The sequence below is a fragment of the Onychostruthus taczanowskii genome, unplaced genomic scaffold (genome assembly GCF_017590055.1).
Source record: "Onychostruthus taczanowskii isolate IOZ18803 unplaced genomic scaffold, ASM1759005v1 scaffold5, whole genome shotgun sequence".
In the NCBI taxonomy this organism is placed as follows: Eukaryota; Metazoa; Chordata; class Aves; order Passeriformes; family Passeridae; genus Onychostruthus; species Onychostruthus taczanowskii.
In genome coordinates this window covers 5,679,417-5,700,009 of record NW_024502568.1, presented here as the reverse complement: position 1 = coordinate 5,700,009, position 20,593 = coordinate 5,679,417, and the positions used below count along the sequence as shown (strand labels likewise).

General features: G+C 60.7%; 1 protein-coding gene across 4 annotated transcripts; it reads right to left on the bottom strand.

Moving 5' to 3' along the window:
* Positions 1-17: 17 nt before the first annotated feature.
* Positions 18-13,410, bottom strand: CRTAC1 (cartilage acidic protein 1). 4 transcript variants are annotated; one of them, XM_041415622.1, is made up of 16 exons: positions 13,325-13,410; positions 9,445-9,641; positions 8,070-8,266; positions 7,016-7,146; positions 6,256-6,412; positions 5,510-5,644; positions 5,071-5,216; positions 4,756-4,892; positions 4,028-4,110; positions 3,436-3,536; positions 3,183-3,351; positions 2,542-2,687; positions 2,367-2,409; positions 1,781-1,924; positions 478-603; positions 18-145 (listed from the first exon to the last, which is right to left on the bottom strand). In XM_041415622.1, exons 1-16 carry the CDS (start codon positions 13,367-13,369, stop codon positions 18-20), a joined length of 2,085 nt encoding a protein of 694 aa, XP_041271556.1. In that variant the 5' UTR covers positions 13,370-13,410. The 4 variants fall into 4 exon arrangements, with proteins under 4 accessions (XP_041271556.1, XP_041271558.1, XP_041271557.1 ...); XM_041415624.1 differs by lacking the exon at positions 2,367-2,409 and having other exon boundaries at positions 57-145; XM_041415623.1 differs by lacking the exons at positions 18-145; positions 478-603 and adding an exon at positions 936-1,545.
* Positions 13,411-20,593: the final 7,183 nt, after the last annotated feature.

Sequence of the window (20,593 nt, the reverse complement as noted above, 5' to 3'; positions counted from 1 at the left end):
GGCTGTGCCAGAGCAGCCTAATTGTGCCAGCAGCGCCCACCAGCACGCAGGGAGAAGCCGTGGTGACAGTGGCAGTGGAAGGAGCCATAGCTGTTGTGGCAGATATGGTCACAGGGACCAGGCTGTGCCTGGCACTCATCTATGTCTGGGAAGGAAGGGAAAAAGGTCAGAGCTGTGCCAAGGGTTCAGGGAGTGTCTGGCATGGGCAGGGCAAGGGATGGAGGGGGCAGGAGGGGGGCAGATGCAGGGCTGGGTGAACCTCGGATACAAAGGCAGGTGATCCTGCCACTGCTTGGTGCCAAGGCTGCTGGGTGGCAGATGTCCTTACTCTGCCAACTCCAGCACAGCCACAGTCTGTCCATTCTGCCCCCCAGCACTAGGGCTGTGAGCACAACTGGGCACCCCGACCATCTCTGCTGCCAGGGCAGCCTGGCAGCAGCAGGCAGCAGCAGGTGGCTGGGTGCTGCAGGTACTCACCCAGGCACTGGCTGGCAGCGGGATCGAGGGGCTGGAAGCCTGGGTGGCAGAGGCAGCTGTGTGCCCCAGGGGAGTTGATGCAGAGCTGGCTGCAGTTGTGCAAGCCCTGAGCACACTCATCGATGTCTGGTGAGGGTAAAGAGACCAGTGTGGGGTTATAACATGCAGGGGGGAAAAGCAGCCCAGCCCTGTTGTTGAGGTGCAGGCAGGGCTGCTTGTTGCACCCCAGTCCCCTCAGAGCTGCACATTTTGCTGTAGTCCCAGTGCAGAACTGGGTCAGGGGCACCATCAGCTCCCAGCCAGGTGGGAAGAGCTGGGGCAGGCTGGGGGTGCTCCCCCTCCTGGGCTCCCTCCCCGTGCAGCCCCAGCACTGGGTGGGCAGAAGCACAAGCACAGCCCTGCCCTGCAGAGCTCAGGAGACCCAGTTAATAGATGGGATATAGTTTATTGTGGATTCTCTGGGAGAGGGGCTGGAAGACTGTTGGGACTAAGCAGGGTCCGACTCCAAACAGAAGGGTCAATACGTTAAAAAACAGACCAGGAGGATCCTGCCCCTGCAGGGCTGGGAAGAGCCTCCTCTGCCAGGGCTGGGGAGGTGGTTCCCGTCACCGAGGAGGGGGCAGGCGAAGCACACACGTCGCAGGCCAAACCAGCAGGCACATGGTACGGTATCGAGGCGACGGAGCAAGCGACCACCGGGGAGGTACCAGCATGGCAGGAATAGCACTGGGGCCGTGGGGTGTGCGGGGGAAGGGGCACTGCCAGGCTGCCCCAGGGCTGCTTTCCCAGAGATGGCGCACAGGACAGCCAGGTCTGTGCCCGTCCCACTGCAGGTCACCCCGGTATGTCCCAGCCGGCACTCCCAGGGTGGTTCGACGTGGACGGAAAAAGAGAGACAAGGCAGAGGCCAACCCATCCTTCCACCAAGGCTGCTCTGGCATGTTACGGGCAGGGGTTAAAGTGCATAGAGACAAAGGCAGAGTCCGAGGACTAGAGGAAGGAGGGCACTGTGAGGAAGCCCCAGCCAGCTCCCAGCAGATGGATATCCCCCAAAAAAGGCCACTTGAGCTGCACAGAGAAGAAGAGAAGGAACAAGAAAGAAAAAGAGAAAGAGGAGTCAGTGGAAGCTCAGTGGGAGGCACGGACAAACAGACACAGAACCAGGCTGGAGCTGGCTGGGCTGCTGTCCGACAGGTTGCAGGCTGTGGCCTGGCTTTTGTCAGGGGTGCAACAGCATCCCAGGGTGGTGCTTTGGGGCTGATGCCAGCTGGCACGGGGTGAGGGTGTCCCAGCTATCACTCACCCACACAAGCTGTGCCATCCTCGTTTGGCTCAAAGCCCCGGCTGCAGCGCTTGTTGCTGCGGCAGCGGTACCCGCCATAGGTGTTGATGCAGAGAGGCTTCTCCCGGGGACAGATGAAGGGGAACTCAGTGCACTCATTTGTGTCTGCAAGAGGGTCCTCAGTGTGAGACGTCTGGGCAGAGAGCCTGGGGCTGCCAGCCCCTCCAGTTCCCCCGGTACACTGGATGGTCACCCCAGTGGTAGCCATGCATAAGCTGTACCCCTGCCCAGGAGGCTCACAGCACGGCCACAGCCACCCTGCTGCAGCTCTGCTGCCCCTCCCATCGCTCACGGCTGCAGCACACAGCCTGCCACATGCCAGCCATGCCTCCTGCCCTAGCACACTGCTCTCGCTGTTCCCTGTGCCCATGGTGCCCCTCTGGAGCTCTACAGGTGTCCTATTCCCAGGCCATGTGCCAGGCAGGCAGCTGTACATGGCACCGAGCCATGTGGCAGACAGCCACCTCCCAGTCTCAGAGTGTCCCCCACGGGGCTATGCTACAGCATCCTGGGTACAGGCACACCTGTGCTTCCAGCAGCCACTCACCTACACAGCGTCCATTCTCGTGCTGGGAGAATCCCTGCCCGCACTGCATTTGGGAAGAAGCAGAGACCACTGGGATGGGGAGGAATCACCTTTGGGCAGCCACTGAGCCAGCAGAGCCCAGCACCCTGTTTCTGCCCCCAGAGTCTCACACCCTACACCCACACCTGGCCCTCACCTCCAGGGGGGCAGGCATGAGTGGCTCCTCCACATCCAGAGGGTAGGGGATCTCCAGGACAGAGTTGGTCTCACTGCTCGCCACAGCTCGTGACACCACGCGGCCATCTGGCCAGGTCACCTCCAGGCTGCTGGCTTCATCATGCCCTGCAGGCGGGCAGCCCATCAAAGGGAGGGTCTCCAGGGTGGGCAGGGGCTGAAAGGAGGCCAGCGGGGTGGTAGGGATGGAGGGGAAAAGTCCTCCCTTGTTCCCTGAGCCCAGCTCCAGGTGCTCATGCTGACAGCCCACGCACATGGATGCACTCTGAGAGGCGTACGTGGGATGGCCTTGCAGTGGGCAGGGACACCCCTGCACGCTTGGCTGCTGGACATGCTGCACCAGGGGAGAGTTAAAGGGAAGGGAAAGCCCTACTGCCTGGGCAAAGCAGCAGGCAGGGGATGGGGAAGGGGGCGGCTGCCCCTTGCAGCACAGCTGCAGTGGCTGGGCACCCCTGCCCCCAGCCTTGCACGGAGCCCAGCACACCTAGGGTGACAGGCATGGATGATTACTGTGCAGCAGGACAAGGGGCAGCAGACACGGCCCCTGCCCTGGGGAGTGCCAGGGAAGGCTGGGGTGGTGCAGCCCCTTGGCCCCTAGCTCACCCAGTCCGAAGTGCGCCACAGGCTCCATCTCACAGAGGTAGCCCGAGCCGCCGTCGATGATGCGCAGGTGGGCCCCGCTGCGCCGCGTGAACAGCACCACTTTGGCCCCCCGCGCAAAGGCCCCGAAGCGGGTACGGGGGATGACACGCAGCCAGTTGTTGCTGGCGCCCTGCAAAGCGGGAGGGAGCAGAGAGATTGAGCTGGGAGGGACGGAAGGGATGGGTACAACACGAGGAGTCCCTGCTTGACTCACCTGGGTGCCCTTGAAGATGGAGATTGGCTGTGCCATGGACTCGCCATGGGATAGGATGAGGTCCAGCATCCCATCACCATCAAAATCTGTCACTGCACCTCCTGCAAGGACAGAATCATGTTGTGCCTGAGGCCTGGCCCCATGTTCCCCAGCACTAGACCTTGCTGCTGCTATGGCCTTCCACTGGCAATGGCAGCACTCCCAGCCATGCAGGGACAAAAGGGAAGATGGGGTGACTTCAATGCAGGAGTGTGGTTGGCACACTGTAATCAGGTGTGTTGGCACCCTGGGCAGTGGAGGGGACAGGCAGTGCCTGGAGGGCTCTGGGTCACAGGGAGCTGTGCTCTTCACAAATGCAGAGGTTGGCTTTGAGCAGTGGACACCCAGTAAGGGGCCCTTCAAGAGCGCCTCTGGGATACTGGAGATGGCACTGTTGGCTGGGTATGGGGGGAGGGAGAAAGCATGGGGCCATTCCTGGGTGATGGGAGCTCCAGCCTCCTGGTGGGAAGCAGGCAGATAACTCAGCAGGCATGCGGCATCCTCAGGCAGAGAAGGTGCCAAGCAGTGCTGTGCCAGAGCAGGAGGGACCCACCTGTGCCCCGTCCCTCTGGCTCCAGTGCATCCCCTGGATTCAGCTCTTCCACGATGGGGTCTGAGTGTTCTCTGCGGATGAGCCTGCCAAGGACACACACAGGGTATAACACCAGCGGCTGCAGTCCTCAGAACCTTCCTGGGCATGTCTGTCCCCTCCTGAAGAATCAAGGTAGGGGTGACAGTCCTGGTGGCTACAGGGTGTGGATGGAGGATGCGACTGTCCCCTGCCTGTTGGCACGTCCCCACACCATGCAGGGGCAACAGGAGTTTCATGAGAGCTTCTGGGTCTGAACTGCAGAGTAGCAACACCATCTGTTGCATCCCGCTGGAGCCTGGAGATGTCTCCAGAGGGCTCCTTGCAAAACCCTTGCCCTCTACCCACCCATGGGTGCATGCATTGGGTAGAAAACCACTTCCCATCACCCTACACACGAGGCAAGGAGGTGCTACACAGAAGTAATAAGAATTGACCCCCACAATTAACAGGAGCCATGAACAAGCTACCACACGGCTGCTAATCAGCGGTGCTGGGGACCCCAGGGGCTGCTGCAGGCACGATCACAGTCACTGGTAATGATGCCAGGAAGGGCTCAGTCACGACGCCTTTTATGAGCTGAGCCCGAGCCGTGGCACTGCTGGAGGGGAGCCCTGTGATCCTGGCTGTGCTGCGAGGGCTGCTGGGCTCCCAGAGCGGGGTGCAGGCTCCCGGCGGCACCGGGCTCCTACCGGAAGAGGCGGTTGGCGGAGGAGCCGCGGTAAGCGATGTTGTTGAAGAAAACCTCCAGCTCCTGGTCATTGTCGAAGTCGGCTGCGATGACGGTGCGGACGGGGGACGGCATGGAGAACTTGGGCGTGGCGATGTCCTGCATGGACACAGCCTGACAATAGGCACAGGAAGCAGGACACCTGGCTCCTGCTTTGATGCCTCCGGTCCCCTCCTCGCTGGCAAGTGGGGCTCAGAGACAATTCCTAGCGCAGGCAGCCCCGCTGGCCGAGGTGGCTCAGTGGCAGAGCCAGCAGCGCGGGGCTCCCAGCCCTCACCCGGAATCGGACGCGCCCGGGAGCTCCGCTCTGCAGGTAGAGGCGGTGCGGCCCGTTCCAGTTGCCATAGACGATGTCCACCCGGCCGTCGCGGTTGAAGTCAGCCAGCGCCACACCGCGCCCGTGCTGGTAGGGGTCATCCAGCCCTGGGGAACCGCAAGGGCGCAGGGGGAGACGGGAACCCCTCCCTGCCTCCTCGTCCCCAGCACAGCTCCCAGGATGTGCTCCATCGTCCCCAGACAGGTCCTCCACGCGCAGGGTTACATCCCTGCTGCGCTGGTGGATGCCCCGATGCATCTCAGCCACTGCAGTGGTCAGTGGGGCTCTGGCTCCCTAGGGCTGTCCCCCCCACCCTCATCCAGTGCAGGCAGGGACAGGCAGAGCCACCTGCCCTGAAATCCCCAGCGTCTGTACGCTCCCCGCAGCTTCCTCTACTCACCCACAGCAGCCGCCACGTCCCTGTACGTCCCGTCCCCCCGGTTGTGGAAGAGGAAATTTGGGCTGTTCTCATTACCGCAGAATATGTCAGAGGCACTGTCACTCAGGATGGGGCCCACGGCCACCCCACGGCCGCCTGGGGACAGTAGCCCAGGATGAGGATACTGTCTGAGCTGGCCCACGGGAGTTTGTGCTCCTCATGCTCCCTCAGTGTTGCCCACACGGTGGACCCAAGCACCCTCCCCCTCCCCATCCCCCCCACTCCCCCCGCAGTGTCCCATTCTTGCCCACCTCCAATCGCTCTCATCAGGAGCTAATTGGGCCTGGCAGCCGCTTGTGTCACTCCCAACCCTAATCACTGCCATCGCCATGGTGACAACACTCCTAATTAGTGACAATTTACCGCTGGGGCACGCAGCAGTCCCCACGGTGGTGGGGCAGCATGGGGCGCAGGCCGGCTTGTTCCTCCCGACGCCTACGTTCCCAAACCCCGCTGCCTGCCCTGTGGATGCTGTGAGCTCCGGAGGGACTAGCCCCGCTGATGGTGGGCACAGGGGTCCTGCCGGGCGTGCATCCACGGTCCTGGTCCCTTTCACGGGCCGTGGGACTGCCACTAGATGGGGCAGTCAGGCAGCCCAACGCGTGGCACGGACCTCCGGCTGCACTGCCCTGCCACAGCGGGCTCTCACGTTCGCCATGCCCTGCAGCGCCACGTCCCCTCCGCAGGGCCACAGCAGCCGGGTGTACCTGTGTACTTGCTGACGCCAGCCTGGGCGGCCACATCCACCAGCACCACGACACCGCGGGCAGGGTCACTGGCAGCCACGTCCATCTCAATCAGGGCATGGGGGCCCACGTTGCCGCTGGCATAGTTGGCGATGTAGATGGAGTACCTGCCGGAGCCCTGCAGCCGGCAGCACCGCCTCAGCACCCACCCACCCACAGCTCATCTCCACGGGGTCCACGGGATGTCTGCTGTGAATGCTCTTGTTGCTCCGTGGGAGCAGGCACTGCTACTGTGTGCTGAGCAAAGCCCACAGCAAAAACTGTCCCAGGAGTAGGGATGTGCCCCATTGCCTCCAGGAGCTCTCTGGTCACAGTGCTGGCATGGGGCACGTTATCCCCCCTCCCAGCATCCCGGTGTGCCAGGTCCTCCTAATTTCCACCACCCCCTTTGTCCCATGCAGTAGCTGCACCCTGATTTAGCGATAATCATTTGGAAACAAACCGCTGCAGGAGGAGGACGAAGAAAGAGCAGGTGACAGGAACATAAATCACCTCGACAGGCACGTTTATCAGCTGGTGGCAACCGTGTGGACAGGCATCCACAGTTTCTAGAGCTGGGGCCATTGCTAGCCCTGACAGTCAAGGGGCAGCTGGGGGACACCCTTGGCCAAGCAGGGGATGGGATGGGCAAGGGGAGCAGGCCCCCAGGACTCCACTGAAGGGGCACTGGGAGTGGGAAGGGGGCAGAAATGCCCCTGCCCACAGAACCCTGCTTGCTCACCGTCCGGTCCACGCAGGCGACAGAACGGCCGGCAAAGCGGCTGGCCACGTCCCGGTTCACCTCGTCACTCAGGATGTCCTCCCAGCGCCCATTGCGGAGCTTGAACAGCTTGTCGGTGTAGGTGGCCATGCCTGGGGAACGGGGCACAGGTCATGGGCTCCAGCACACAGCCTCCTCCTGAGGAGGGTGCTTTGTAGCAAGAGAGGTTGTGGAAAAGGTACCCTTTTTCCAGAGCACCCCAAATATTTGCTGTCCCTGCAGCCCCCTACAATGCCAGAGGGCTGGGCTGCTGCTGCTGCAAGAGCCCCATGACCCTTAAGGGCCACGGGGAGACACACAGAAGAATCAACTCATTAAGCTAAAATATGTCCCAGTGAGGCACAGCCCTGTAGATCATCCCCAGGAAGGTTAAAAAAAAAAAATTAAAAAAGAAATCGATTCAGTGGCAGGCACAGTCAGCGGGCTACACCGCTTGTGACAGGGCCAATGGCAGATCCTGATTTAGGGACAGGTGTGCCAGCAGCCACTGCCAGCTCAGGTAATTAGGAGCACTGGGAAGACAGATCTGCTGCCTGGAGGTCAGGGACACAGGGCAGGGCTGGGCTGGAGCACCAAGCCAGGGAGCCCTGGGGATTCCCAGTGCCAGCCTGGAGCATGTAAATCTTGTTCCCATGACAGGCATGCCAGGAGCAGGGACAGCACTGGACATGACTTGGTGCAGCAGACACAGGAGGGCCATAAGACCGAAGGGCACAACTGCTGCAGGGCACAGCTGGGATTTACAGTGCAGAGTCCCTGTGGCAGGACAGTCGAGGGGGCAGAAGGGAATCTTCTGTCCCACTTGGGGTGCCACAAAAAGGGCAATGGGCAGCTGGAAGTGCTGACTCGGTGGCTGGCTGGGCTCAGTGTCCCACCCGTGCTGCCATCAATCAATGGAGCCACTCAAGTGAGAAATTAACTCCAGCCCGCACACATCCCTCACATGCCGAAGGTCGCGGGCAGCCGTGCTGGGGGCTCCCCCCGTGCCTGGGGCCTGGCTGCTGGCAGGGCTCACCAGAAAAGGCATTGTTGGTGTTGAGGAAGTAGATCTCCTCGCGGCCATCGCCGTCGATGTCACAGGCTGTCACACCGATGGCGTTGCCCTGCCGGTCCCGCAGTGCATAGTACGGGGAGCCCCGCTCATCCTCTGCCACGTTCACCAGCCGCCCCTGTGCCTTGTCGTACTTGAGCACCAGGTTGGGGCCATTGTACCTGTGAGTGGAAGCAGGGCTATTGGCTTCCTGAGGACTGGGGATGGGATAAGAGCCCTGTCTCACCCCTGGGGGGACACTGGGTGTGATACTGGATTTTCCCCATGATGGGCACTGCAGAGACCTGCATGGTCCATGGAGACCAAGGACCCTGCCAGGCATGCCATGTCTGGCAACACCAGGGAAGCTGTGGGGGTCAGGCAGATAGCAGTACAGGCTGGGGTGCAGGTCCCTGCTTGCACAGCTTTCCCAGAGCAAGGAAACTGGCACGCAAGGCAAATCCTCTCAGCACGGTGCATCCCACTGGCTCCTCGCCTGCTCCTGCCCAACGCACCAGTAAACAAGTTACACAACGGGCACCACGACTGCTTACAAAACTCCAGCTGCCTTCTTGACTCAGCACAGCTGGGAGTGGTGGCCCAGACCCCTCCAGGGTTCCCAGAGCTGCCCATGTTTTCCTGCCTCATTGATGTTCAGAGCAGCAGCAGGGCCAGACTCTGCCTGCCACTGTAGCACCTCCATCTAGCTGGATGGGATCTGTGAGGGTAACAGTGGGCACACCTGTGTGTGCAAGTCTCTCTAGGGAGTGAGGATGGTGGTGTGTACACAGATACCCTGCAGCAGCAGCAGCTCACAGCAGTGCCAGCATACACACAGAGCCTACACCACAGCCCCTGCTCTTCCTGACCAGGGTTGAACCTGCTGGCAGCAGCTGCTCTGCGTCCAGCCCCACTTGGGCACTGGCAGCACAGCACACAGCTCCGTGCTTCCCCGGCTCCTGCTGGCCCTTCCCAGCCATCACTTCAATAAAGAACTATAAAAACCTCCAGCCAATTAACTGAATCTCCAGAGAGAGCTGAGTCCTGTCAGCGGAGCTGAGACGGCCTGGGGACACGCTGGCTGTGCACTGCAGGGTGGACCCTGGCTGCTGGGCAGCTGCCACTGCCCCACAGAGAAGGGACCGATGGGGGCACTCACGTGGTTCTACACAGGCACTCAGCTGGCATCAACACCCTGTGTGGGTACACACATTCACTGGTGGGTGCACGCAGACCTCAACCCACCCACCTGTGTGCACAGCCCCCCCAGCCAGCCACAAGACAACAGAGGAGGGAGGAATTCCTGTCCCTGCAGCGCCACGAGTCCTGCTGTCACTGAGGCATTAGGTGCACCACTCACCCTGCCACCACAATCTCGAAGTCACCATCGGCGTCCAGGTCGGTGACAGCCACGCCATAGTTGAGCTGTGTGGGATTGCTGTCGTAGTCAGGCGGGAGAAGGCGGTGGGTGACGGCTGCAAACATGGGCTCGCTGCGCTGGGAGCCCTCGCTGAGCCAGGCCAGGGACAGCAGGCACAACGCCAGCATCCTGGACACCTGGGAGAGACCTACAGCCCATCAGCTCGGGAGGAGACTCGGCTCCACCATGCCCAAGCAGCCCCACTGCCCTTGCATGGGAGACGCTCTCTTTTCACCCCTTGCCACAGCACCCCAGCCTGCACCACACCACCTGTCCCTCGACCCTTGGGCACTGTCACTCTGGCGTCCCCATGCATGGACTGTCCTGGCACTGTTCACCCTTGGACAAGATCATACTCCAGTGAGCAGGGGCTGAGCAGCAGCCCAGCATGGGCAGCCCATCCTATTAGAGGGACTGCAGGGGCAGCAGGAGGGCTGTGGGGTGCTGACAAAGCTGGCCTCAGGCCCAGCTCACTCTGCCCTGAGGTGCCACTGGCTTCCAAGGTTCTGGTAAGTCAAAATGTCAATCACTGCTCCCTTGGCACAGTCAGAGGAGGAAGGCATTCACTGGCTGGAGGAGTTTGTCTTCTGTCCCACTGGTCTTCCAGAGCTGGGGAAATTCACAGGGAGAACACAGGGATACTTTATCAGGTTACTCCCATGTGCCTCAGTTTCTCCATCCTGCTGGAAATGTTCCTCCCAGGGTCTCTGCAGGGTGAGCTCCTTCCAGCCTGGCCAGGGAAGTCTTCTGCACAGGGATGCAGCCATGAGAAGATGCTGGGAGGAACAGGAGACTGGAAGGAGAGGCTCATTTAACCTGGACTGCGGAGGACAGCTTCTGCCAGCACTGCTGGCAAGGCTGCAGAGATTTTGGAGCTGGCTCTGACCTGGTTGTAGCACAGGTGATGAGCAAGGTGGCACTTAGGAAGGCACCCCCTCATCCCAGGCCTGGCAGTCACCTCCAGAGGGGAAAAGCCCAGAAATGAGCTGTGTGATCCCAGGCTATGGGCATGATCCCACATGCCTGCACTCCAGCAGGGAGAAAAAGAAGCCTGGTCCGCTCTTGCAAACTGGATGGGTGGTTGGGGCACCTGGCCTGGAAGGGGACAATGCTTCATGTGACTGTGCCTGGGCAGGAGTGCCCTCCCCAGCCAGGAACAGTCCCCCTGAACAGGAGTGAATGACCCCCTGCCAGCTGACCCCCGTGCTGCTGGAGTCAGACAGCAAGCCAAGGAAGCTGCAGCAGCTGTGTGGTACCACATATGCCCAGCTTGGAGAGGGGAAGGTGCCCAAGATTTAGACCCCGGCAGACTCAGTGGGTTGTGGAGAACAGCCTGCTGCTGCCTCCTCTAGGGATGGGAATGGTCCCAAGGCTCTCTTGGGGGCCAGGATTCCCATGCCATAACTAGCTTCCAGGCCCATGTGGCTGGCAGGAAGGGGCTGCTCTCCAGCTGCAGAGGAAACCTTCACCCTACTGCCCACAACACCCACAGTTTGTACGGCATTGCTCCCCTTTCCTCTCCAACCCCATGTGTAGCCTGGGCACAGCTTCCAGGGTAGATGTGTGTGTGTCCCCAGCTCCACCTGTGCCGCTCCGATTCTCTTCCTGTAATGGCCCATTACCCTGCCATACTGTCTGGAGCAGCTCTTGAGGAGCCTGGATCTTTCCTTGGTGCAGGGGTCCCATTCAAGACACGTGACGGGGACAGGGTTCATCGGGTTGTTCAGGGATGGGAAAGTCCCTGGGTGTCACTCTGCAGTGCCAAACAGTGAAGGAGGGGGAGCCTTTGCCACAGCCCCACTCCAGGCTTACCAAAACGAGCATTGGGGAGAGCCACTGACAGGGTGGACATATGGGTCCTGACACCTAAGCCCCTGGCTCTGCAGAGCAGTGCTACCTCACTCCCAGCCACAGCCAGATGATGGGTGGCTGTCCCCAGGCCATTGGCAGGGCTCCCTGTCTTTGCCCACTCCATCTCCCAATCTCCAGACTGTTACCCAGGTGCCCCCCCCCACCCCGCCCGCCCCATCCAGCTGCAGCTGAAATCCCTCCAAGCTGGATGGAGCTTTTCCAGTAGGAAACAATGTTCCTGATTGGAGACAAAAGGCTTTTCCCAGTGGATCCGGTGCTTGGTGCCATGGGGAAGGGATGTCCAGCCCAGAGCCAGGCCATTTTGGGAAGGGGAAGGGAGGCAGACTCAGGCTCTGCATGTCAGATGCAGAAGGGCCTCATCATTCCCAGCATGCTTTTGACAGAACCACAGTCCCAGCACGAAGCTTCACCTGTGGTTTGAGGCTGTGGGTCCTGCCTGTATGCAGGGCAGACCTCAGCCTATCTTCTTCCAGCAGAGTCACGTCCTGGTTTGTGCTGTGGCATCTGGTGGCAAGGTCACCCCCAGGTGCTTCTGCAGTATGGCTAGTGACACGAAGCCAAGGTGCCAAGCAGGGGCACAGCCACTGGGAGGGTGCCACAGGCACCCATGCAGGGTGCAGCCAGGCAGCCAGGGAGAGGGTGCTGGCCCCATGGCAGAGATGCAGCATGTAGGATTCATCAGAGCCATGCATTGCCACGGCTGACAGTGCCCGGGTGGGATGGGACTGGAAAGGGACCATGGGACAGGCAGGTGATTGTGCCCCACACCTCACACCACAAGTGGTGAGATGCTGTCCCCAGATCTCCTCATTGTACACACATGGACATCCCCTAGTCTACATCAAGGGGAAGGTGGGTGTGAGGTCCCTGTGCGGCCATCCTGTCCCGCGTGTCACCGTGACATTGGTGCCCTGCACAGCACCCACCCCAGTGATGTCATGCTCCACCACTGCAGCAATGTCCCACTGTGGGCCGCAGTCACCTCCAGCACCTCTACGACATTTCTTGACATCATGCAGCAAGGGCATCACTGCACCCCAAACGCACCCCGAAGCGGTGACAACATGGTGACATCACAGCACCTCATGCCACCATTCCTCATGTGCCCCACTAACATCATATTCTCATTCCTAGCATTCCCAGGCTGCCACAGCTGTACCTGACAGGGCAGGGGACAGGCAGGAGATGTCCCACAGACCCAGCAGACCCCTCTTCCACAGCAGCTGGGCTAGGGCTGCCCAGAGTAGCAGCAGTGCCCCTCCACAGATCCTCAATCCCAAGCAGCCCAGAGCCTGCAGTGCCTCTGCTCCAGCCAAAGCCCATGAGCTGGGTCCTGCTGCGACGTCTGCTCGCTGCTGCGAGCCTGTCCCTCCTATGCAGGACTCCTCAGTGCTGGACCTGGCAGGCTGGGGCTCAGCCAGCAGCAGCCAATGCAGTGTGGAGATGAGCAGTCACCTTAGCCTCTGAGCTCACCCCAAAGGGACACCAGGTCCTTGGGGGGCTCGGGCCCACCAGCACACAGCCAGCCCCTTCCCACGCAGGCAGGTACACGGCTGGACCCCTCTGGCCACTGCCCCCGCTCCCCCACGGGCTCAGCCACCACCAAGCACAAGTGCCGCTATAGAGAGGGGCTGTCCCTCGCTGCTCACCGTCCTGCTGCCCCTGCCAGCGCTCTCCAGTCCCAGCACACACCCCCATCACCGTACAGCCTCCTGAGCACGGTCCTCCCCAGCCCAGCATCCTTCCATCCCCATCCCATCCTTCTTCCCGCTCCCTCCCGGCTCACTACCCCGCATCCCCTCCACGCCACGGGTACAGGCGACGTGCCCACGGTCCCGCTCCGCTCTCCACCAACTTCTCCCCGGGCCGGTGACCGTGCCGGAGTTGAGAGAGGCCCCTCCCCGCCCCGGGAAACTTCGCGGAGCAGCAAAACCACACCGCTACTCACGGGCCAGGGGGGCCGCCCCGCGCCCCCTCGGCGGCGGGAGCGCATCCCGGAGCGCCTCCTCGCCGCCCGCCGCGCCTCCCGCCCGCGGGCGCCGCTGCCAATGGGGAGCGCGGGGTGGGGCCGCCCGCCGCCGCGGCCGGCCCCGCGGTGCTGCGGGGGGGCACCGGGGGCATCGCCCCGGGCTCCGGGTACCGGGAGGAGGGGGAGCGTCCCGGGATGCCGGAGTCACGGCCGAGACAGCTGCAGTGTGTCCCGGCTCGCTGCGGTCACTCCGGGGATGCTGGATGGGGAGCAGTCGGGCCCTGGCTGGGCACGGCTCCCCAGCTCCTGCAAGGGCCGCTGGCGTGATGAACCGAGCAGAGCCAGGGGCCTGACCCGGCCTGGGGCGGCGGAGGTCGGACACAGGAGGAGGAAAGAGAGCGGAGCTGGGCTGGTGCAATGCTATCGTCTTGGAAGGGCAAGGGAGAACCGGTTTAAACTAAAAGATCTAGATTAGATGTTAAAAGGAAATTATTCACGGTGACAATGGTGAGACACAGGAATGGGTTGCTCAGAGAAGTTTTGGGTGCCTCATCCCTTGAACCGTACAAGGCCAGGCTGGTTGGAGCCCTGGGTGACCTGATCTAGTAGGCAGCATCCCTGTCCATGGCAGGAGGATTGAAATTAGATGATCTTTAAGCTCCCTTCCATCCCAAACCATTCTATTGTTCTATGAATCCAACACTCAGCTACAATCCGAGGGGTCAGCACCTGCTTGTGTCATCACCCTGCACGTCACCACCTCTCTCTGCAGGGGCCCCAGGAGTGGCTGTGCCATGGCAGCCAGCCTGAACTCCAAGAAAGGCCCCATTGTAGGTCATGCAAGGCACTGACTTGCCCAAAATCTTGTAGCCAGTGGATGCCCGAGGCAGGATGGCATTTATGCAAGTCTGCCTTTCCCAACCTGTTTTCCTGAGGGGCTAGGCACCGAGCTCTCTGTGTCTCTGGAAGCGCAAAGTGGCTGTGGCAGGGACTGGGACAGGACTGACAGGGCACAAGGCTGCCAGGTCACCCCAGTGTAGCACGTTCACAGGTGCCCCAGCACAGAGTCTGGGGCTGCGGGCACTGTGAGAGGCAGCACATGAGAGGAGAGACATGCTGGAAGACAGCAGGAACTCATGCCACTCTGGCTGCTTCAAGTGGCTAATCACCTCCTCTGCTAAAGCCCTTATTTCTCATTGAACATGTCTGGCTACAGCTTCTGCCTGTTGCTCCTTGTTCTTCTCTCCCTGCTAGATTCGAGAGCTCTCCAGTCACAGTGATTGTTTCCCACAAAGGTGCTTCCATACAGCCATCAAATATCCCTTTATTTCATTTCTGATGACTCCCTCTTGCAGGGTGCCTGGCTGAGCACCAGGCTTGCTGCATGGCTGCCTGCCGCAGGGTTCTCACAGCCAGAATGTTAGTATCCAGGCACAGGGAACCTGCTATAGGGCACTGCCATGGGGCAGGAACCACACCTGCATTTGCCATGGTGAGCCACGATGCCAAGCAAACCCACCAGACTGGGATGTCAGCGTGACCGCCACACACGTGCAATGCTGTGCTCCGCCGTGCACCCCAGCGCTGTGGGTGTGCTCTGCCTGCCGGTGCCCACAGCCCCAGTGCCTGCCTGCAACCTTGCATGAGTGCGTGTGTGCTCAGGTGAGCACCCCTGCTGCCGAGTTGCTCGCTCATCCCAGGTTTGGTAACCACCCGGATAATTATTTGTACAAACTGCAAGCTGGCTCCCTATGCCCTCCCGGTGCCTGGCAGGTACAGAAAACACATGCCGGCAGGCAGCCAGCTCAGGCATGCCAAGACTGTGAATGGCACTGGGCACACTGGCTCCCTGGGGCTCTAAACCCAGCATGCCAGCACAGCGGGGCTTGGCTCTGGCCACGAGCACACGCGGAGGCAGGCAGGGCTGCACGTGCAGCCGCACGGCCGCGGGCGTGCATCGGCGTGTGCGTGACGGGCACAGCCGGGCACACGGGGCTCCCCAGGTGCACACGCCGTGTCCCCAGGGGTGCGCTCGCCCCACGGCACCCCGTGGGCACACCTGTGCTGTGTGCCAGCAGGACACATGTGCTGAGAGGGCCTTGCACGCTGCAGCCCCCAGCCGCTGCCGCTGGCACACAGCGGGGTGGTTTTCATAGGGCTGCGGGGTGTTCCCCAATAGCTGCTTTTGGAGCTCCTCAGTGCCCTTCCCATGGATGATGCCACCTTGCCAGGATATTGCTTTGGGGGAGAAGAGTAGCCAGCAGGCACCTTGGCACAACAACAGCCGTGGCCATAAGGAACATCCTTGCACCAGTCTCTGGGCCCTGTGCTGGCCTAGATGTCTCCATCTCACCCCTCCGGATGCATCCACAGTGGGGACAAAATGGGGCAGACACCTCGGTGTGTGACACAGCTCTCTGCAAGGGGCTGCAGAGGGAAGCACAGAGCATCAGTGATACGAGCTGGGATGCATGAGAACATTTGCAGGGACATTTGCAGAGCAGTGAGGTAGGGTGCAGGCGTTGGGGCACAGGGAGCCCGGCAGTGTGGTGCACGGAGGGGGGTGGGATGTGCAGGGAATGGTGGCACGGTGATGGGGACAATGCACAGGAAATTAGAGCGAGCAGCAGCCAGACACGCTGCGGGGGGAAGGGAGATGCTGCGCTCCACTGAGGGCTGCGTGAAGGCGGGGGAAGGCTCTTCTGCTGAGCTGGGGCCAGCATGAGCACCAGCCACATCTTTGCACATCTGGGACCTTTCTTTTCCATCCCCAGGACCAATATGTCCCAGTTTCCCCTGACCCTTGCTCCTCGGGCCCCATCCATGCCGACCCAGCTCCCAGGGAATAGGAACCCTCTTAAAGCTAGCAGCCCTGATGCTTGGTGACCCTCTGCCTGGTGGCTCATCTGCTGCCCCAGGCTCTCCCTGGGGAGAAGGCAGCAGGAAGGTGGGGAGCAGTCTGCTCCGTGCTTGCACTGCAATGGGCAGAGGGGTGGCACAGGCTGTTAACGGGTACTGCCAAGCAGAGTAAGCCTGTGTGTGGCAGTGCCAGATGACCCCCGTGGCTCTTGCAGGGAGAGTACTTGTCTGGGAGCAGGATGAGAATCCACCTAGGATCAGGGACAGGAATCCATCCAGGATCAGCTAGATTCATAGAGCACTCATCCGGCAAATGTCCTCCAGCAAATTTCAGATGGTGCAATACAAACAGGGTGCAGGTGAGCACAGGAATGCTGACTGAAGGCACTAACCTCCAGGATACTTCACTGGAGCCATCATTCCCCTTTCTGGAGCATTATGAGGGCCAGACCCCTGCACACAGCCTGGTGGGTGCACGGCACACACACACACACACACTGCCAGCACACTGGCAAGCACCTACATGCACACACACAACAGTCTGTGCAGCCACCCCATCTGCCTGTGTGAGCACTCAGTGTGCCACCCAAATGTTTGCAGACCATGCACACACACCTGCACTCACACGTGCATGCAGCGATGTGCATACATCCCATCATATACCCCTGCTGCTTTTTGACACCACAACATGCTGTGGATCCCTCAGCTGCCAAGCCGATCCTGGCTCTTGCCTGGCATTGCCTTTTTCTCTGGAGGGGCTGTGCTGGGACATCCCTGCTCCAAGGGTCTAATTTCCACTGTAAATGTATTCATGGATAATTTATCCCCAGTTGTTCCTGTGCTAATGTTGTCTTTTAGCTGAAATAGCTCTCCTCCTCCCTGGCGTTTACCCTGCTGATGTATTTATAGTGAACACTCCATTTCCCCACAGCCTGCACCGTGCTGGGCAGGAGTCGCTGTCCTCCCCTCACGGGGCTCCCGGGCTCTGCCTCCTTGGCAGCCCCATGATACCTCTGATCCTCTTCCAGGCTGATTCCAGCACAGGCAGGTCCCTTGAGGCCCAGGCAGGCATGAAAGCAAGTGCCCAGTCCTGCCAGAAATGCCTTCCTTGCTCCTCCTAGGATTTCTTTTGCCTCTCCCATGTCTGCGTGCCCATTGTGTGGTGGCTCACAGTGACTGACTCCCATGCTCAGATGGCTGCTTGCTTGGTCCCTCTTCTCCATGCTGTCCCCTCCCTGGCATTGTCCCACAGTGTCTGATCTCCTGTCTTGCCCACAGACCTCCTCCCTCTCTGGTCCTGCACCCGAGACCATCACACTGCTCCGTGTTCCCTGGACACCTCTCAGCACGGGGGTCTCTTTGTGCCTGGCTGGCAGTGACCTGGCGACTGTCACTCATCCCAGCGCTCCTTGTGAGATTTTTCCTCCCAGCACCCTTTCCCAGTCCCCTCCTGCTGCCAGCAGGAGTCCCTCCCAGGTGCTCGCTGGGCATGGCAAACCCTGGGAAGGCATTATCATCACAGAAGTCAGGTTAACCCCCAAGTTTGTTTAATCTAGTCTTCCAGCCTTCTTCCTCAGAGGTTTCCTGCGTCCTTGTCAGCAGCAGGGTGTGAATGCTGGATCCCAGGCACTGCTCACCCAGGGGGTCTCCAGGGGTGCCCAGCCCTGGGAGCCCCAGCTCTGCAGCTCTCTCAGAGCCTAGCCCCTGCCTTTGCACAGCCTCCCTGGACCTCACAGGTCCCCAGCCCCTCCTGTCACTGTGCACAGTGCCCCCGGGTCCCCGCTTGGACTCTTCCTGTCGCCGGGACATCATTAGAAATGTTAATTATTTATTATCGCTAAAAGCCCTTTTTTGCTGCATTGCTGTTCTCTGCCTATATCTCTGCCCCGTGCTGCCTGTAACCGGATCCGCCTGTGCTTGCCTCCTGCCTCGCAGTCCCTGTCCCTGCTTTCCCTCCTACCTGCTGGGACACAGGGTGGGAGTGAGAGCCTTCCACCACCCCCTGCAGGACGTGGCCCTATGGGACGAGCTGCACTTGTGCCCCTGGGATCCCAGAGCCCTGTGGTATGGAGATGCACCAGTAGCAGTGTCCAGCCTGGGGACCACCCTGTCCCACACCAGGAGAGTGGACAGGAAGACAGAGGAAGGACCTGGCTGGTGCTGTGATGGAGCGAGAAACCATTAGCTCTTCTCAGCCAAGGACAATGATGTCCCTCCCCAGAAGCACTGGGATGGGACTCCCTGGCCAAGGGATATCAGCAGGGTGGAGGCATCAGGCTGTGCTGCAGCCCTCCCAGACAGCATTTCTGGCTGGGAAAGAGCAAGCAGGCTGAGAGGGAGCCTGCGGTGCTGCTTGCAGCCAGCTGGGGCTGGCAGGACACACTCGGGGGCAGCCAGCTGCTTCAGAGAAGCCATGCAGCTGCAAGGAGGCAGGGGAATGCCCAGCCTGCACAGCTCAGCCTCCTCTGCCAGGGCTCCTGAAAGATTTATCAGCTCCTAGTGGATCCCACTGATGAATCAATTAAAGCTTATCAAAAGCAGTGGAGTTCCTTCCCATGGGGCAGGGCTGGCACTGGATGCAGCAGCTCTGCCACAGCCAGCACTGGATGAGTTTGGGAGCTGCTTCAGGTTGCAACATCTCAGAACACTGCTGGACAGAAATCACCTCCTGGCAGCATCTGTGCCTACTAGAGCCAGCCACGGCGCCCTGGTATCTTCTAGGGACCGTGGCAGAGCAGGCTGTGGCAGTGCCAATGGGACTGGATCCCTCACAAGAGACCTCTCCCTCGTATTCCCCCCACCTCCAGAAGGAGCCAGGCTATCAGGTGAACAAGCTGCCCAGCCCTGGCGCTGTCAGCCCCTGCTGCACAGTCCTGCTCCGTGCTGGAGGGCGAGGCAGCAGCGGGAAGGAGGCTACGGTGATAGCTGCGGGAGAGACGCCGGGGATGGCTCCCATGGGAGTGCAGGGAGGAGCACCCAGGCCGCTCCTGGAGCGGTATTGATTCCTGCAGCACAAGCACTGCCTTCTGTGCCTATTCATTGTCGATGTGCAGGAGAACAAGGAGCAAGAGAACCTGGCTCCCCCCTGCACAGGCAGCCCACACTCCCGGGGGCCGCACCACTTCCCTGCCCGCCAGCCGCCGGCAGCACCCGCGTCTGCCCGCACCACCGCCTGCTTCCCTGCATTACACAGCACTGTCACGAGCTGCTGAGTCCCCAGGTGTTTTGTGCAATAATGCAAAGCAGATATAATCCACCCCAGCCCCAAGCTCTCTGTAGTCCCCTCCCCACAGGCTGAGCGTGTTCCCTGGCCAGGCATAGGAGAGAGACCCAGGACTGCGGGTGCTTTGCCTGCCCCTGGGGCTGACAGGCAATTCCCTGTTGTTCCTGCACACCCCTTGCTGTTCCCCAGAGCTTTTCTCTGCCAAAAGCACTCTGTAAGCATTTGCTCTGCAGCAATAAATCAGAGGGATGCTCACACAAGCACGGGCCAGCCCTGTGCTCCCTGGGACCAGGGTGCAGCAAGGTGCTTGAGGCAATGCTCAGCCCCAGAATGTGCTTCATTCATTTCGTGCCTGCCCACAGCTTGGTGGGGTTCCAGGTGGCAGGTCTCTGAACTCCTTGGGTTGTCTGGGTCCTTTAGCACTAGAGCAGAGAAACCAGGGACCCCTCTGCAGCCGTGTGTGGTCCCAGAGGGTCCCCAGTACTGGCTGGGATCTGACATGGATGCAACCGCCTTGGTTGCGGACAAGGTAGTTCCCTGTCTCTGGACCATGCCTGGTTGTCCATGTTCCTGCTGCTCAAACCCTGGCAAGGAGCCAGGAAGAAGCAGCCAAAATCCCTGCCCCCTCTGACACCCCCATGAGCGTGTTGAGCCAGCAAGTTCTCAGCTCCTTGAGAGCCCCGGGAGTCAGAGGAATTGACACGCTCTCTGGGGGCTGGGAAGAGGCTCCAGAGCTCACGGAGAAAAGGCTGGTCAGGGAGAGCTGAAGCTGCCCCATGCTGCCCTTCCCATTCCAAGGGCCAGGGCTCAAGGCAGTCGATGCTGTGCAAGCAGGCGCTGTATGCACAGCTCACTTGAGATCAGTCCCAGATCTGGGGCTGCCAACAGCTCCTTTCTCTCCCGCACTGCTCCTTTCAGCCTGTGCCTCCCCATGGCCCCAGCTGATGCAGCTGCAGATAAACAGATGAGGAGAGCCAGGCAGCAGCTCCTGGCTTGCTCTGCTGTCCCCTGGGAGGCACAGACATGGCAGCTTTAGATCAAAACTCTTCAGAAGCAAGAACAATCCCAGCTATCAGCAGAGAGCGGCTGGCTGGCTCCCGGCATTCACTCTGCTGGGTACACCACATGGGCAGTGGGTTTTTGGATTGAGGTACTGGGACCACTGG

Bases quoted from the DNA above. Each gene is read 5' to 3' on its own strand.
- CRTAC1 (XM_041415622.1), bottom strand. From the start codon at position 13,369: ATGCGCTCCCGCCGCCGAGGGGGCGCGGGGCGGCCCCCCTGGCCC. The intron at 7,147-8,069 runs GTGAGCCCTGCC...CCCGTTCCCCAG, and splicing joins CACCAACAATGCCTTTTCTG to GCATGGCCACCTACACCGAC. The intron at 1,925-2,366 runs GTGAGTGGCTGC...ACCCTCTTGCAG, and splicing joins CGAGAATGGACGCTGTGTAG to ACACAAATGAGTGCACTGAG.